Below are 14,084 nucleotides of genomic sequence, written 5' to 3'. Positions count from 1 at the left end.
CTTCTCACCTTAAATATAACTTCCCACTTTCAAGAAAGATAAATCCATTAGGTCTGCATAACATGACAAGTCTCTCTCAGTTGATGTTGATTTATATTTTTCAGCTATCTCTGAGACAATGGAGGAACTAGTAGCAGCAGTAGAAGCTCTCCTTACAATTTCAGTCCCTCTGTAGGTATGTCTCAATCCAGATCTATAGAGAAAAGCCATTGCAGCTAGAGTACAGCCATGCTAAAAAAAACACCATACAGAGACTACACATATGATAACTTTCAACCATTGCCCTGGAAGAACTGTAATAAGCTGGGAGACAAAAAGAGGTTCACAGCTCTCAAGAACTGTATGAACATCGACACGCACAATTAGGTTTCTCGAACTTACGCACATGTTTTGAACATCTGAACATCGGTATAACATCCTTTGGGTTTTGCTTTCTCCTGCTCAAGACATTAGACTGACCAGAAACATACCAACCATTGTTCATGGCTGCCCCATGACCTATTTAGAGATCTAATCATACACCTAAACAGAAAAATCAAAGTAATATTTCACAGAGGTGACTAAACAGAATCTGGAAACAAAAGGAGAGCTAAGCAAGACAGGAAAAGGTGGTTCAGTAGCACTTTGTCCCCAATACTTTCTCAGGCTCTCAGAAATTGCTTCAGGACAAGGTTATAGGGAAGAATAGGCTTAGTGATTACAGAGAGATTAATCGTCACCATGGTATATACGTCACAAACCCTTGGGAATAAAGCAAGCTTCTCTGCATACCAAGCTGATAAGTGAGCTTACTGCAGGCTACTAAGTTAATTAATAGCAGTCTGGGCAGGAGGTATATAGTGAGACGAAACAGGGGAAAGGTGAAATGCTTCCTAGAGAAGGAATGAAGACTGAGGCTCAACAATGAGAGGAAGGAAGGAAGGAAGGAAGGAAGGAAGGAAGGAAGGAAGGAAGGAAGGAAGGAAGGAAGGAAGGAAGGGAGGGAGGGAGGGAGGAAAGGAAGGATAAAAAAAGGAAATCTGTGGTCTTAACTAAAGGAATCTGGTGTTCAATGAAGTCCAGTTTTCATAGCATGATTGTACAACATAAGAAAGCTTTCTATAAAAACCAACTCAACTGCACATGAAAGGGAGACAGTTTGGGATGGCAGTGAAAATGTCAATCTTACATCTACCTTTTGTTTCACAAACATAGTCATACCTCCTAAGCCTTTCCCAAGCTCCTCTGTGTTTTCTGAATCTTGTCATTATCAAAAACGTCTTTGTACAGCTACATGACTAATTCTTCTTTGTTATAGATCGCCACACATTGTATCAATGACAGTCTGAACCAGATTATGACAAGAATCAAAATGGCAGACAGATAAAAATTTCAGATCTCCTTCAGAAGGCCTCACACAAAAGCATTGTGTGACTAGAAATCATATTGCAAAGGTTAGTTGACAGAACTTCATACCACTTTCTATCCTCAGATCCACAAAGCAGTCAGTATCACATTCATAAACACGTTCAAATGATGCACTCACAGCTGCATGGCAAAGTATCATACTTGTAAATGTATAAAAATAATTCCTTACGATTCAGCCCAGTCATCCATGCAACTCCATGGATATAATATACAGGAGTTACCAAACTCCGAACTTCAAGCAAAATAAAATGATGTAATACTAGCAACACCTAATGCAGCAGATATACGTACCACTTTTAGCCTTTTGCATCCTGATATTTTGTAGCTATGTCTACAAATATTTTTTCAGTGGTGCACCAATCAAAATTACTATACAAATTTTCAGTGAAACCTATCTCTTTCTGTCTATCCACAAGTCACATACAGCCCTTCCAATCACAGAGGTAGTTTTCCACCAAATAATGAAGATTTTTTTCACCTTTCTGTCTTTCCCCTAACTTTAGTCTAGCCCCAAAGCAATTTTTAATGTACATACTCCCCACAAGAGAATGTGCCTTGGTGTACAGAAGGATAATTACCTTCTATAGGTACTTACAGGGCAGATTGAATAATAGTTAGATTGTCAGGGGGATTTGACAATAGTCAGCATATGTACCTGAGCTGGGAGTTGCCTAAAGTCATCAGGCTGAGATGGAAATCCCAGTTATAATTAATAGGATTTGCCAAGGACAAGATGTGTCTTAGATTCTACATCTTTCTGAAAGGCTTACTCAGTCAAAGAAGACTTCTTTCAGCTCCAATGGTTTGGGTTGAGCTGATCAAACAGCAGTCCTGGAGTTCACTCTCACTCTCCCTCCTTTTTCCCAATAACTGAGACAGCAGAGCTGGCCCAGCAAGAATTACTGCAAGGAGGACAGGAGGAGATGGAGAACAGCCAGAAAGGAGAGAGGACTACCATATTCCACAGCAATGATCTATTAAGTTTATTCAGCTGCCTTGTGAAAACACACTTTTGGTCACTAATAAAAAAAAATAGAACCCTTTTTGAAAATTCACTACTAGTGATTCTTCTAGTAGTGATGCTCTTTTATTACAATAGCTCAGTGAACAGACTACTTTTCCAAGATGTGTAGTATATTTTAATTCCCTCTTCAACCCAGTAGGCTATAAATATTTTACCTCTAAGGAACAGTTCTAAGAACCACCAGCTACCCTAATTAGAAGAAAGTTGCTGTTAGCACTGAGGCATCCAGATTCTACCACAACATGATTTCTGTGCAGAGAAGCTGTGAAAATTGTTTTGTCGATTGATACCAAGCTGGGAAGTGCTGTTGACTCTCTTGAGGGACAAGAGGCTTTGCAGATGGATCTAGACAGATTGGCTATAATTAATGGGATCAAATTTAAGAAGTCAAAATGCTGGATTCTGCATCTAGGACAGAGTAATGCTAGGCACAAGTAAAAATTGGGAGAGGAGTGTCTGGAGACACTTGAATATGTCCAGAGGAAAGTAACAAAGCTGATGAAAAGACTGGAAGATATGTCCTGTGACGAGAGGCCAAGGACACTTGGTCTGTCAATTTTGGAGAAAAGGAGGCTGTGAGGGGTGACCTCATTGCTCTCTGCAGCTTCCCAAGGCAGGGACATGGAGAGGGAGGTGCTGGTCAATTCTCCCTGGTATAGGATATGTAGGAAAGGTTCAAAGCTGTGTCGAGGGGAGTTCAAACTTGACATTAGGAAACATTTCTTTATGATACAGTGGCCAAACACTGCAACAGGCTTCCTAGCAAGGTGGTCAATGCCCCAAGCCTGTCAACGTTGAAGAGACATTTGGACAATGCTCTTAATAACATACTTTGTCTTTTGGTCAACCCTGAAGAGGTCAGGCAGTTGGACTAGATGACTGTTGTAGGTCCCTCTCAACAGAAATAGTGTATTCTATTCTATTCATTTTCAGACATATACTAAAAGTTCAGATGGTAAAAGACTTCATGAAATACTTCAGTACCTAATTCTCTTGCTCATCAGTATTCATTCACAGATACATCAGGGAGTAAAAGGATTTTAACTCAGCCTTCTGCAAAACAATAACCCATTGCTTCTTTTTTCTTTTGCCTGAAAAATCAAAGAGGGCATAAAACAACACTTGACAAACACCATCCAATCAAGACAGAAAAATGTATAGATTTGCATTTTATGGAACTCATAGATAGGTTTACATGTGGGCCATGTGATATGGGCTGGGATGGCAGTCCTTCCTGCTTTGTGAGGTGGAGATCAAGATTCGTCTGCTACATAGTCAAAGAACATAATTTTTAAGGCGGTTTCTCTCATTAAAGCAAACCAGACCAAACAGATTCGACACAGGTAAGCACTCCCTCACTGCTCACTCCGCCCCCTTTCCTGAGTTTCCTGCTTTTGTAGGACAGACCTAAAAGAGCTGCAAAAGGGCAGAAGGTGTGTGATCGTCTAGAAATTGCTGTGGATTCAGAACCTGGAAAAACAAGGTTCTAGTTTCCCAGTGTTTGGTACCTCCTTTATTGACTAGTTTCTGCTTTTTAGTTAAAAAAGAAATCTTGGCTGTCTCCCTGCAAGAAAACTCAAGAGGAGGGAGAGTTTTTACTAATAACCTATCCTCAAGTCAGAACAGGAAGGTGTGGGGACAAAAGAGCTTGCACATTTTCCTTTGTGATGAAGACAGAAGTTAAAACATGACTGCGCCTACCTACCAAAACCTCCCTCTGGTAAGTATTTACTGAAAAAGAATGTGCTTCGTTTTCTGGCATTTGTATGAATACATTTAACTATTTTTGCTGTAACAAGGGAACACATTTAGTGTGCAAAAGCACATTAAGAAGCTAGATCATTTTAGATAAGTCCTGATGGTCTATTTATGCATTTTACTCCTTGCAACTGTGTCCAAGCATAGCCACTATTCACTATGCTTTCACATAAGAAATTCTAATGTATTTACATTGGCATGCATTTATGCTCAGATTTCTCAGGCTCAATGTGTATGTTGCATAGCTGTGTATTCTCATGATGGCATGTACTTGTCTATATATGTTCTGGTTTCAGCCATGATACTGATAGCGTGTTTGTATGCTCATGTTTCATGTTGAAAAAACTATTCCATCTTCCACAGATGTCTGTCCCCTTAACTGCTCATCTGTTCTGGACTATCTGCTACCACCATCTATACTACCATGTGGTTAGAGACACACTGGAAGAACATCCGCCAAGCCTTGTTGCTTCTTTTCACTGCTACTCTTCTCATTGGAGTCACCATGCTGGCTATTTCATCTAACATCAATCCAGTAGGCTATTTCTTTCTAGGGGTAGGGGGAGTGTGCCTGATTGGCTATTTGCTGACTGCGTTTGTTGAGTGTTACCTGAGGAATCAGCACCGAGATGATGCAAATGAGATACCTCCAAACAGGCAAAGTGAAGCAGGGTAAGCTGCAACCTCATTATTCCTCTTACTTTAACACTCTCCTCAGTCATAGCCATTTCCCATATTGTTTTCTGCTCTTCCCCTAGGGCACCAAGCACAGACTTCATTTCAGAACACTAGAGGTTTTCTTAGGTTGTTTTCCTTCAGGTGGAGGTTGCAAATGTCTATACCATGCAAGTCCTGTACCTTGTCCAATATATATTTTTTTTACCAGGAACTGATACAGTAACAATTTCCAAAGTTAAACAGATCCAGGCCCAGTTTTACTTTGCCTAAGTAGTTAAGTCTTGCCAAACAATGACTCAGACAAGGAAAAAGATAAAAATGTTGAAGCAATACTGAATCTTAGCTGGGTTTAGCTCTATAAACCTTATCTTCAAAGCAACTGTTTCTCGGCAATCTTTTAAAAAGGAACCAGTAACTGGGTGTGTTTCCAGTCTTAAAAACTCAACTTTACATTAACAAACTCTGATTTTTAAAGGTTCTGAATACTAGAAAAAAAAATAGTATGTTTATTTAAAAAATGACCTAAAAAGGAAAATGTTTCTAAAGCAACATTTTTCTCCATAGATACTCTTTTTAACACAGAATAGTTAGCCCTGGTTTAAACTAAATTATAATACTTAATTTCCTTTACTTCTTAAAAATAGATGAAGATTGAGCTAATATATTGAAAGGCCACATCCTGTTTTATTCCAATAAATAATTAGTGGTTTGTAATTCTTCATGAGAAATTTTAACTGGTAGAAGATTTTAAAAGAGGGACACTGAACTGAACAGTGGGGGTTTCTTCACTTACGCTGGGGGCAGTGGAAAAATGGGCAGATGAGCCATTCTCTAGACCAGGAAGCAGGACATTGGGTTGTCTGGACAAGTGATCCAGTGGCAGAATATCACATACACAGATACCACATGAGATATCCTGTCTCAGTCCCATCTGATTGTAGCATATTGATTGTAGCATAGTCCTTGTGGTACATTACCAGACTACCTGCCTCTGCCTAAACTAAGCAGTAAAATAACCAGTCAAACTGCCATTCTTCTCTTTGTGCGTAGGGTGAATGCTGCTTATGAAGCACCTACCTATGAGGAGGTGATGAGCATGTCAGTTCCAGCAATATGGACAATTGCATCCAATCCAGGCTTAGTGCCTTCACCACTGAATGAGCCTCCTCCTTACAACGTAGTTATTGCATCATCTGCCCAAGAAGAGATTATGGTGGAAGCTCTCAGGGTGTCAGTGGTATCGGACACAATGCACACCTCCGAGACAGACACTGGCTCCAGAATGCAGTTGCAGCTGGTCCTGCCCCCAAGACTGCAGCGCTTTGTTTCAGATATCCATGAAATGAAAGACACTGACATCGGGCTTGAGCCACTGGAGCCACTCACTCCACCACCTGCTTATGAGAGTGCCATCAATGATGAGGTCTTTGAAGATGCTTTCCAACCCTCTGTTTTAATTGCACCTTCCATGAATGCAGAACCAAACTCTCACCCCAGTACAGGATGCTCCTAGAGGGAAGGTGAAAGAGCTGAGATTTTTCCACCTGAAAGTTTGTCTCACCATTCTTTGAAGCAGAGCTGAACTATAGACACAGCTTCTGATGCCACTAGAATATTTTTTGCACAAAAAATAAAACTATGCAATACCACAATGTTTTGTCTTGGGAGATAAAACCACTGTGAGGAAAGTTGTTTTATATATGGCAACAATTCTCAAACTGAAGATACACCTTTATGGAGGAGGAGAGTGAACCAGAAGAGACAAGATTGTACTACAGCTTGAGCTAGTTTATTGTCATCATAGCAAGCATTTGCAGAGAAAGTTCAACACTTCCCCAGTTCTCTGTAACAATGCCTTGCACCAGAAGCTTCTGTCTGGATTCTGTAAAGGGCTAGTCTGTCTGCCAAGGCTATAGCGGCAGTGGAGAGAATCTGAGCGTAGCACTCCAGAGGAACATGAGGACATCATCACGACGACTCTAAGTTTGAGCCCGGTTCTAGCTCTCACTGATTAGTGATGCTGTGTGGTCTTTTAAAATAAGCAAGTTAAACTCATAAGCTCTGCAGCATTAAAGCAGTTTGCAGCATGCAAGGAGACATTCATGTCTGGTGAATGTCCAGATTAAAAAATAAAACAGTAGTTCAAATCTCCTACAAAGGAGAGCAGTGATCACCACAGCCTTGTCTCATATGACTGCATCACCTTTAATTCATATGAGGAACCATCAAACCATAAGCTAGATGTAAATAAATTATTTCTTAATGTTTGATTCTCTACAGTTCAAAGAAAAAAAGAAAAGCTTTTATGTTGTTTTTAAATAAATGGGACTGCATTAAAATACTTGGTGGCATCATTGTTTTTTTTCTTCCAAACAAAACACTCCACAAAGCCGTGCTTTTCCTTGCATTCTGCTTGGTAATCTTGGCTTAGAAAAAGCAGAGAAGTTAGTTCCATTTCTAAATCTACAGTTGAACCACTGTGATGTCATGAGGTTGGGACATCTCTTTTTTCTAGCAAGGAGTAATGGGATGAAGCTGGAACATAAAAAGTTCCAATTAATATAAGAAAAAACTATTTTACTGTGAAGGTGAGGGAGCCCTGGCACAGGCTGCCCAGCAGGGTTGTGGAGTCTCCTTCCTTGGAGGTCTTCAAGACCCACCTGGACATGTTCCTATGCAACCTGATCTAGGTGAACCTGCTTCTGCAGGGGGGTTGGACTAGATCATCTCTAAAGGTCCCTTCCATTCTATGAATCTACGATTTTATTACGTCATTAATGACGAAGCAGCTCTGATATCACTTTCATAAAAGTATCATGAGAAGCAAATTTTCCAAGTAATTTATTGCATTTTGCCCAAGTATCTGCAACCACAAAATAACAAACCACAATAAAAAGCAGTACAGGTGTACCACACAGGAATAGAAACTTTGGCTTTAAACTGGGCAACCCAGGCACCTTCTGAGTCTACGGAATTGTGAGAAATCGGGAAAAAAAAAAAAAACTCAAGCTACTGACACAGATTAAAACTAGCCAACTAAAAGTGTCAGCAGTTGTGATCACCGGGATTTTGCCTTCAGCACCTATAAGTTATTCAGGCCTTGGAGCTTAAGTTTTAGGATGTGAAACTCCTGACCACCAAGGAACAACTATAAAAGGATTTACATGACGAGAGCTGTAAACTTGCTTCTGCTGAGAGTTGCTCGCTTGCTTTTCCCCTTTGTATCTTTTGCGTGTTTACACGTCCTCTTCGCTCTCTTCCTTACCTTTTGAATAGTTTGCGGTACCAGAGCCCTTTTTTGTTGTCTGCGCAGTATATCTAACAAAAACTCCCAAATATAACAACCCGCAGAACTGGTACACCCGCAAGGAGAGCGGCGTGCCTGTTAATCCCACCTGGAGGTAACACCCACCCCGTTCCCCTGACGCGCCAGACTACACCCGCCCCGCCACGCCGCTGCCCGGCGCTGCCGCGGAAGGCGGGGCCGTGGCGCGGGACCCCGCCTCGCCCACGTGACGGGAGGCCGCGGCCTACCGCGTCGAACCGCTGGGCCCGGCGGGAGGGGCGGGCGCGCGCGGCGCGGCGCGGGCCGTTTGGCGGGAACTGGTTTCGGGAGAGGGCCCCGTGGAGGCCCGCGGTCTGCGGCGGGGAAGCCAGGGCCCCGCGGCCACGGGAGCGCCGCCGTCTCCGCCGACCCTCGCTGGCGCGTACGGTGGAGGCCTCTTCCGCCCGTTGTCAGGCGGAGGCTGCCCACGGACTCAGTCGGTGTGCTGCGTCCTGAGGAGAAGGTCGGGAGGGGTAAGGACGGCTCTGCCTTTGAGTTGGGCGTCGGTCTCACCTCTCCTGCCAGGATGCTGGTTGCCTGCGGCATGCAGCGATGTCACCAGGAAGCGCTAAAGAAGAACCGGGTCGTGCTGGCAAAACAGCTGGTTTTAAAAGAATTGCTGGAGCATTTGATAGAGAAGGACATCATCACGCTGGAGATGATGGAAATGATACAGGTATGCGCGTTATGCTCCGACTGCACTGTGAGCTTTGTTTGTAGTTAGCTCACTGTCGATGTTGGTAGTGGGAGTGTGGTAAAACTCCGTGTGTTACCGGCTTATCTTAATGTGATCGCATTGGGAGATTCCCTGGTGTTGACTAGGATACAATTAATTTTCTTCCTTATACATGGTACAGGGCTGTGCATTGGTTTTGTGCTGAGAACAGTGTTGATAACAGGAATGTTTTGGTTATTGCCAAGCAGTGCTTGTAGGCCTTTTCCACTTCTCCCCCTATGCAGCCAGTGAGTGACCTGGGGGTGCACAGGAAGCTGTGAGGGAACGTGGCCAGGACAGCTGACTCAAACTAGCCAAAGGGATGTGCCATACAGTAGAGTGGGTGTAGGTCAGCAGGTGGGGAGCAATTGCATTGTGCATATCTTGTCATTTTCCCTTGTGTTTTATTTATCTTCATTGTTATTGTTACATTCCTTGCCATTACAATTATGAATATAGTTCCTATTGCTCTTATTTTATTTACTTTTAGTTAGCAAAATGCACTTATCTCAATACACAAGTTTTACTCTTTTCCTCATTGTTCTCCCCGTCCCACTCAGGTAGAAAGGGGAGCGAGCGAGTGGCTGGGTGATGCTCAGTTGCTGTCTGGGATTAAGTCACAACAGGAGAACGTGCAAAGAAGTGTCGGGTTTGCTTGCAACACACAGAAGAACTGCAGCAAGCTGCTTTTGGCAATCTGAGTTTTGTCTGAGATTTGCCAAATCATTGGCTTGCACGCTGATACGTAGTTGCAGCAGGCTGTGCTTTGTGAGTCATGTGGTATCTTTCCCTCCTTTGTTGTCATATGGTGCGTCTTTTTCCATTTGTAGCAGCAGGAGTAATAAAAACAATACTGTAAGAGTAAATGAATATATTATAAACCAGCTTGTTGTGGCACCTTTCACTGAAAGAATTTGTACTTCACATCTGGTTTTTTTTGTAAACTGTATGAAGAACCTAACATAATCCAAGATTCTCACTTTCAGATGACAAATGCTCTTCATAGGCTTTTGTTATTTATCCTGAGGAGAGGGTGCTATGAAAAGAAGTCATTAGAAATAGTACAGAGTTACTCTCAAGGTATGGCAATACACTGAAGACTCTGCAGTATGGAGATACAGGTCTTCAGAAAGACAGCAAACTGTAAAGTGACTGACCATGCATGTGTGTTTTAAGACTCAAGCAATTTGAGGGACTTTTTAGTCCCTTGGTAAGACTGATGGTCCTGTCATAAGAACAGATGCTGAAAAATAGAATTATGAGCTATTTCCTGGGAACCAGTGCAGAAGGTATGAACCTGAGACTGACAAAGTTTTTGAAAGCAGTGAATAAATAAATTCTTGGTGAATTTTGACTCATTGTGTGTCAAAGATAATGTGACATTCCTCATGGGACCTTTCAAAGATACGTGTGCTAAGTTGTGGGAGATGCAGACAGATTTACCTGAAATAACTCCAGTCCCTAGTTAAAGAAGACAAAAATACAGGAATTCATTCAAAGAATGAATAAAAAACTGATTGCACTGGTTTTATCTGGGACAGTGTTAATTTCTGCATGGTAGCTTTTATGGGGCTATGTTTTGGATTTATAATGAAAACAATGTTGATAATTCAGACATGTTTTCATTACTGCTGAGCAGTGCTTGCACATCATGGCCTTTTCTGCTCCTCACACCACCCCACCAGTGAGTGGGCTGGGCATGCACAAGAAGTTGGGAGGGAACACCATATGATGTCACACTGAGCATGTTGAAGTGGGGGAAGAAAGAAAAAGGGGCAGAATATTCAGAGTGATAGTGTTTATCTTCCCAAATAACTGTTGTATGTGATGGATCCCTGCTGTCCTGGAGATGACTGAACATCTGCCGATGTGAGTAGTGAATGGATTCCTATTTTGCTTTACTTAGGTGCACAGATTTTGTTTTACTTATTAAACCGTTTTTATCTCAACCCATGATTTTTCTCACTTTTGCCCTTTCAATTCTGCCCCCATCCCACTGGGGAGTGAGTGACTGAGCAGTTGTGTGACCTTAGCAGCCCACAGGGATTAAATGATGACATTGCTGAGGTATAGGTGGTTAGTAAGGATGTTAAGTTGCTGACTGCAGTTAGTCTCTGAAGAGGAGAAGGGGAAGGAGAAGAAAAAGAGAAGAAAAGAAAAATGAAAGCACCCTCTCTAAGGTAGGATAATGGTAAAGAAAATAGTCTTTTCAGCAAAGTGTTAAAGTGAGACAGAGGGGAAGAAGACTAAGGGAATTTTCCTTTCCAAGTATAATTAAGTAAAAGGAAATGCAATAATATTTATTAGTGGATTATCGCTAGGGAGAAAGGTGTTAGGATGGGTAAGTCAGGTAAATAGTAATAGCTTAGTAAAAAAATTGTGCCAGATACAGCATGCACACATAACTAAGAGCTTAAGTGTATATAAATAACAATAGCAGCTTAAGCAAGAGAATAAAGTGGCTTGGACTGCTATTGCGGGGTACGAAGATTGAAACAGCAGCAAAAAAAGAAAAATGATAGGAGTAGGGGGAAGATATTCACAACTGGAATGGTGCAGCTAAATACGTGTTGTATTAGGAGATTGTTTGTTGAGGTCCAGATGGAGATACCTCAACAACCAACCTACCACCAACTGTTCCAGTGGCAACAGTCAGCAGGCACCAAGCAACAGGTGCTCAATGTGGGTGACTCACTGCCAAAAGGCACTGAGAGAAGCATTTGTCGATCAGACAAGGAGTCCTGAGAGGTGTGCTGTCTACTGGGAGCCAACATCCAAGATGTGGCTGAGAGATTGCCACGTCTCATCAGGAAGGTGGTCTGCTATCTCCTGCTCTTGCTCCATGTGGCTATGAATGATTGTCATGGGTTTGTGTGGAGCTCTTTCTGGTAATGAGGAAGGACCTGTAAAGGTGGCTTCTGTAAGAAGTTGCTCAGAACTTTCCCTGGCTCCGAGTCAGACTCACTTCTGTGGCTGAGCCACTTACACTGCTCCACAATCATTTTTTAAGAAGAAGCTGGAAAAGGAGGGTTCTTCCTGTTTCTTCTTTTTGTTTTTCCTTTTTTTTTCTGGCTGGTAGTGCTGCAAGGAGTTGGAGGAGAGAGAAATGACCATGCGGACCCTAAGGTCAGCAAGGAAAGAGAGGAGGAGGTGTGCTGGAGCAGAGACCCTCTGCATACTGTGGAGAGGCATGGTGAAGCACAGATCTGTTGGCAGTGTGTAGAGGACTCCATGCTAGGGGCAGTGACTATGCCCAGAGGAGGCCGTGAGTTTGTGGGAGGGCAGCATTGCAGCAGAAGGTGCCTGGAATGCTGCTGGCTGCAGAGGAGTCCCATGCTGGAGGAGATTGTGAGCAGAAGCTGTAGCTGTTGGGAACAACTCACACCAGAAAAGTTTGTTAAGGACTGTGTCCCATGGGAAGGACCTCCAATTGGATCAGAGGAAGAATGCAAGGAGCTATCCTCTGCTGAGAAGAGAGAACTGGCAGAGACTGTCTGTGAGAGACTGACCACATTCCCCATTCCCGAACCCCATATGCTGTTGAGGGGGGAGGAGGTAGAGATATCGTGAGCTGGGTCTGGGAAGAAAGGAGGGATAGGGGAGGGAGATTTTAAAGTGCTGGTTGTATTTTTCTCACCATCCTGCTCTATTTTTGCTTTTTATTCTATTTCTTGTAGGCAGTAGAATCATAGAATGGTAGGGCTTGGAAGGGACCTAGTCTAACCTCCCTGCCAAACCAGGTCTACCCAGGTCAGGTCACACAAGAACACATCCAGGCAGACCTCCAAGGAAGGAGACTCCACAACCTCTCTGGGCAGCCTGTGCCAGGGCTCCCTCACCTGAACAGTGAAATAGTTTTTCCTTATGTTTAAATGGAACTTTTTATGTTCCAGCTTCATCCCATTACCCCTTGTCTTGTCACCAGACACAACAGAAAAAAGAGATGCCCCAACCTCCTGACATCCACCATTTTTATACTTCTAAATATTAATAAGAACCCTCTCAGTCTTCTCTTCTCCAGACTAAACAGCCCCAGTTCCTGCAGCCTTTCCTCATAAGGAAGATATTCCAGTCCCCTGATCATCATGGTGGCCCTGTGCTGGACTCTCTCCAGAAGTGCCCTGTCCCTCTTAAGCTGAGAGCCCAGAACTGGACACAGGACTTTAGATGGGGCCTCACCAGGGCAGAGTAGAATGGGAGCAGAACCTTCCTCGACCTGCTGGCCACACTCTTCTTGATGCATCCCAGGATGCCATTGGCCTTCTTGACCATGAGGGCACATTGCTGGCTCATGGTAAGTTTATTAACACCCAGGACTCCGAGGTCTCTATCTGCAGAGCTGCTCTATAGCAAGTCAATCCCCAGCCTGTACTGGTGTGTGGGATTATTCCTGCCTAGGTGCAGTTTAGTGTCATCAGCAAAGTTGCTGAGGATATACTGTCCCCTCATCCAGATCGTTGATGAAGATGTTGAACAACATTAGCCTTAAAACTGATCCCTGTGAAACTGCACTGTCCACAGGCCTCCAATGTGATTCCATGCCATTGATCACCACACTCTGGATTTCTGTCATTCAGCCAGCTCTTGATCCACCTCACTGTCCACTCATCCAGCCCACTCTCCCTGAGCTTTCTGATGAGGCTGTGATGGGAGACGGTGTCAAAAGCCTTCCTGAAGTCAAGGTAGATGACATCTGCTTCTCTCTCCTCATCTAGCCAGCCAGTTATGCCCCCGTAGAAGACTCTCAGGTCGGTCAAACAGAATTTCCCCTTGGTGAATCTACATTGACTCCCTCTCATAACCATCTTTTCCTTCATATGTTTAGTGACAACATTCAGGATGAGTTGTTCCATCACCTTTCCAGGGATGGAGGTGAGGCTGACCTGCCTGTAGTTTCCTGGGTTGTTGTCCTTGCCCTTTTTGAAGACTGGAGTGACATTGGCCTTTCTCCAGTCCTCAGGAACCTCTCCTGTCCTCAGTGAATGTTCAAAAATGATGGAGAGCAGCTTAGCAACCACATCAGCCAGCTCCCTCAGCACTCTTGGAATATATCCCATCAGGACCCATTGACTTATGAGTGTTAAGTTTGGCCAACAAGTCTTTAACCTCTTCCACCCAGGGAAAGTCCTCTGCTGTCCAGGCCATCCTACTATCCTTATTGGACTGAGCTTCCTGAG

General features: G+C 43.3%; 2 protein-coding genes across 3 annotated transcripts in view; both read left to right on the top strand.

Annotated features, from left to right (window-relative positions):
• The first annotated feature begins 1,009 nt into the window (after nt 1-1,009).
• On the top strand, nt 1,010-7,190 carry TMEM139 (transmembrane protein 139). Of its 2 annotated transcripts, XM_061988782.1 has the most exons (4): nt 1,010-1,433; nt 3,970-4,151; nt 4,553-4,861; nt 5,918-7,190. In XM_061988782.1, exons 3-4 carry the CDS (start codon nt 4,614-4,616, stop codon nt 6,378-6,380), a joined length of 711 nt encoding a protein of 236 aa, XP_061844766.1. In that variant the 5' UTR covers nt 1,010-1,433; nt 3,970-4,151; nt 4,553-4,613; the 3' UTR covers nt 6,381-7,190. The 2 variants fall into 2 exon arrangements, with proteins under 2 accessions (XP_061844766.1, XP_061844765.1); XM_061988781.1 differs by lacking the exon at nt 1,010-1,433 and having other exon boundaries at nt 2,657-4,151.
• A 1,228-nt stretch (nt 7,191-8,418) lies between these two features.
• The window catches only part of CASP2 (caspase 2), a 33,621-nt gene continuing 27,955 nt past the window's right edge, over nt 8,419-14,084 (top strand). Inside the window, exon 1 of the mRNA XM_062006304.1 lies at nt 8,419-8,868. Within this exon, the coding sequence (XP_061862288.1) occupies nt 8,719-8,868 (150 nt within the window). The 5' untranslated portion in view covers nt 8,419-8,718. The remainder of the gene's footprint in view (nt 8,869-14,084) is intronic.

Source organism: Colius striatus, chromosome 1 (assembly GCF_028858725.1).
Source record: "Colius striatus isolate bColStr4 chromosome 1, bColStr4.1.hap1, whole genome shotgun sequence".
In the NCBI taxonomy this organism is placed as follows: domain Eukaryota; kingdom Metazoa; phylum Chordata; class Aves; order Coliiformes; family Coliidae; genus Colius; species Colius striatus.
Note: the sequence above shows the minus strand (reverse complement) of the source record. Positions and strands in the feature narration are given on the sequence as shown.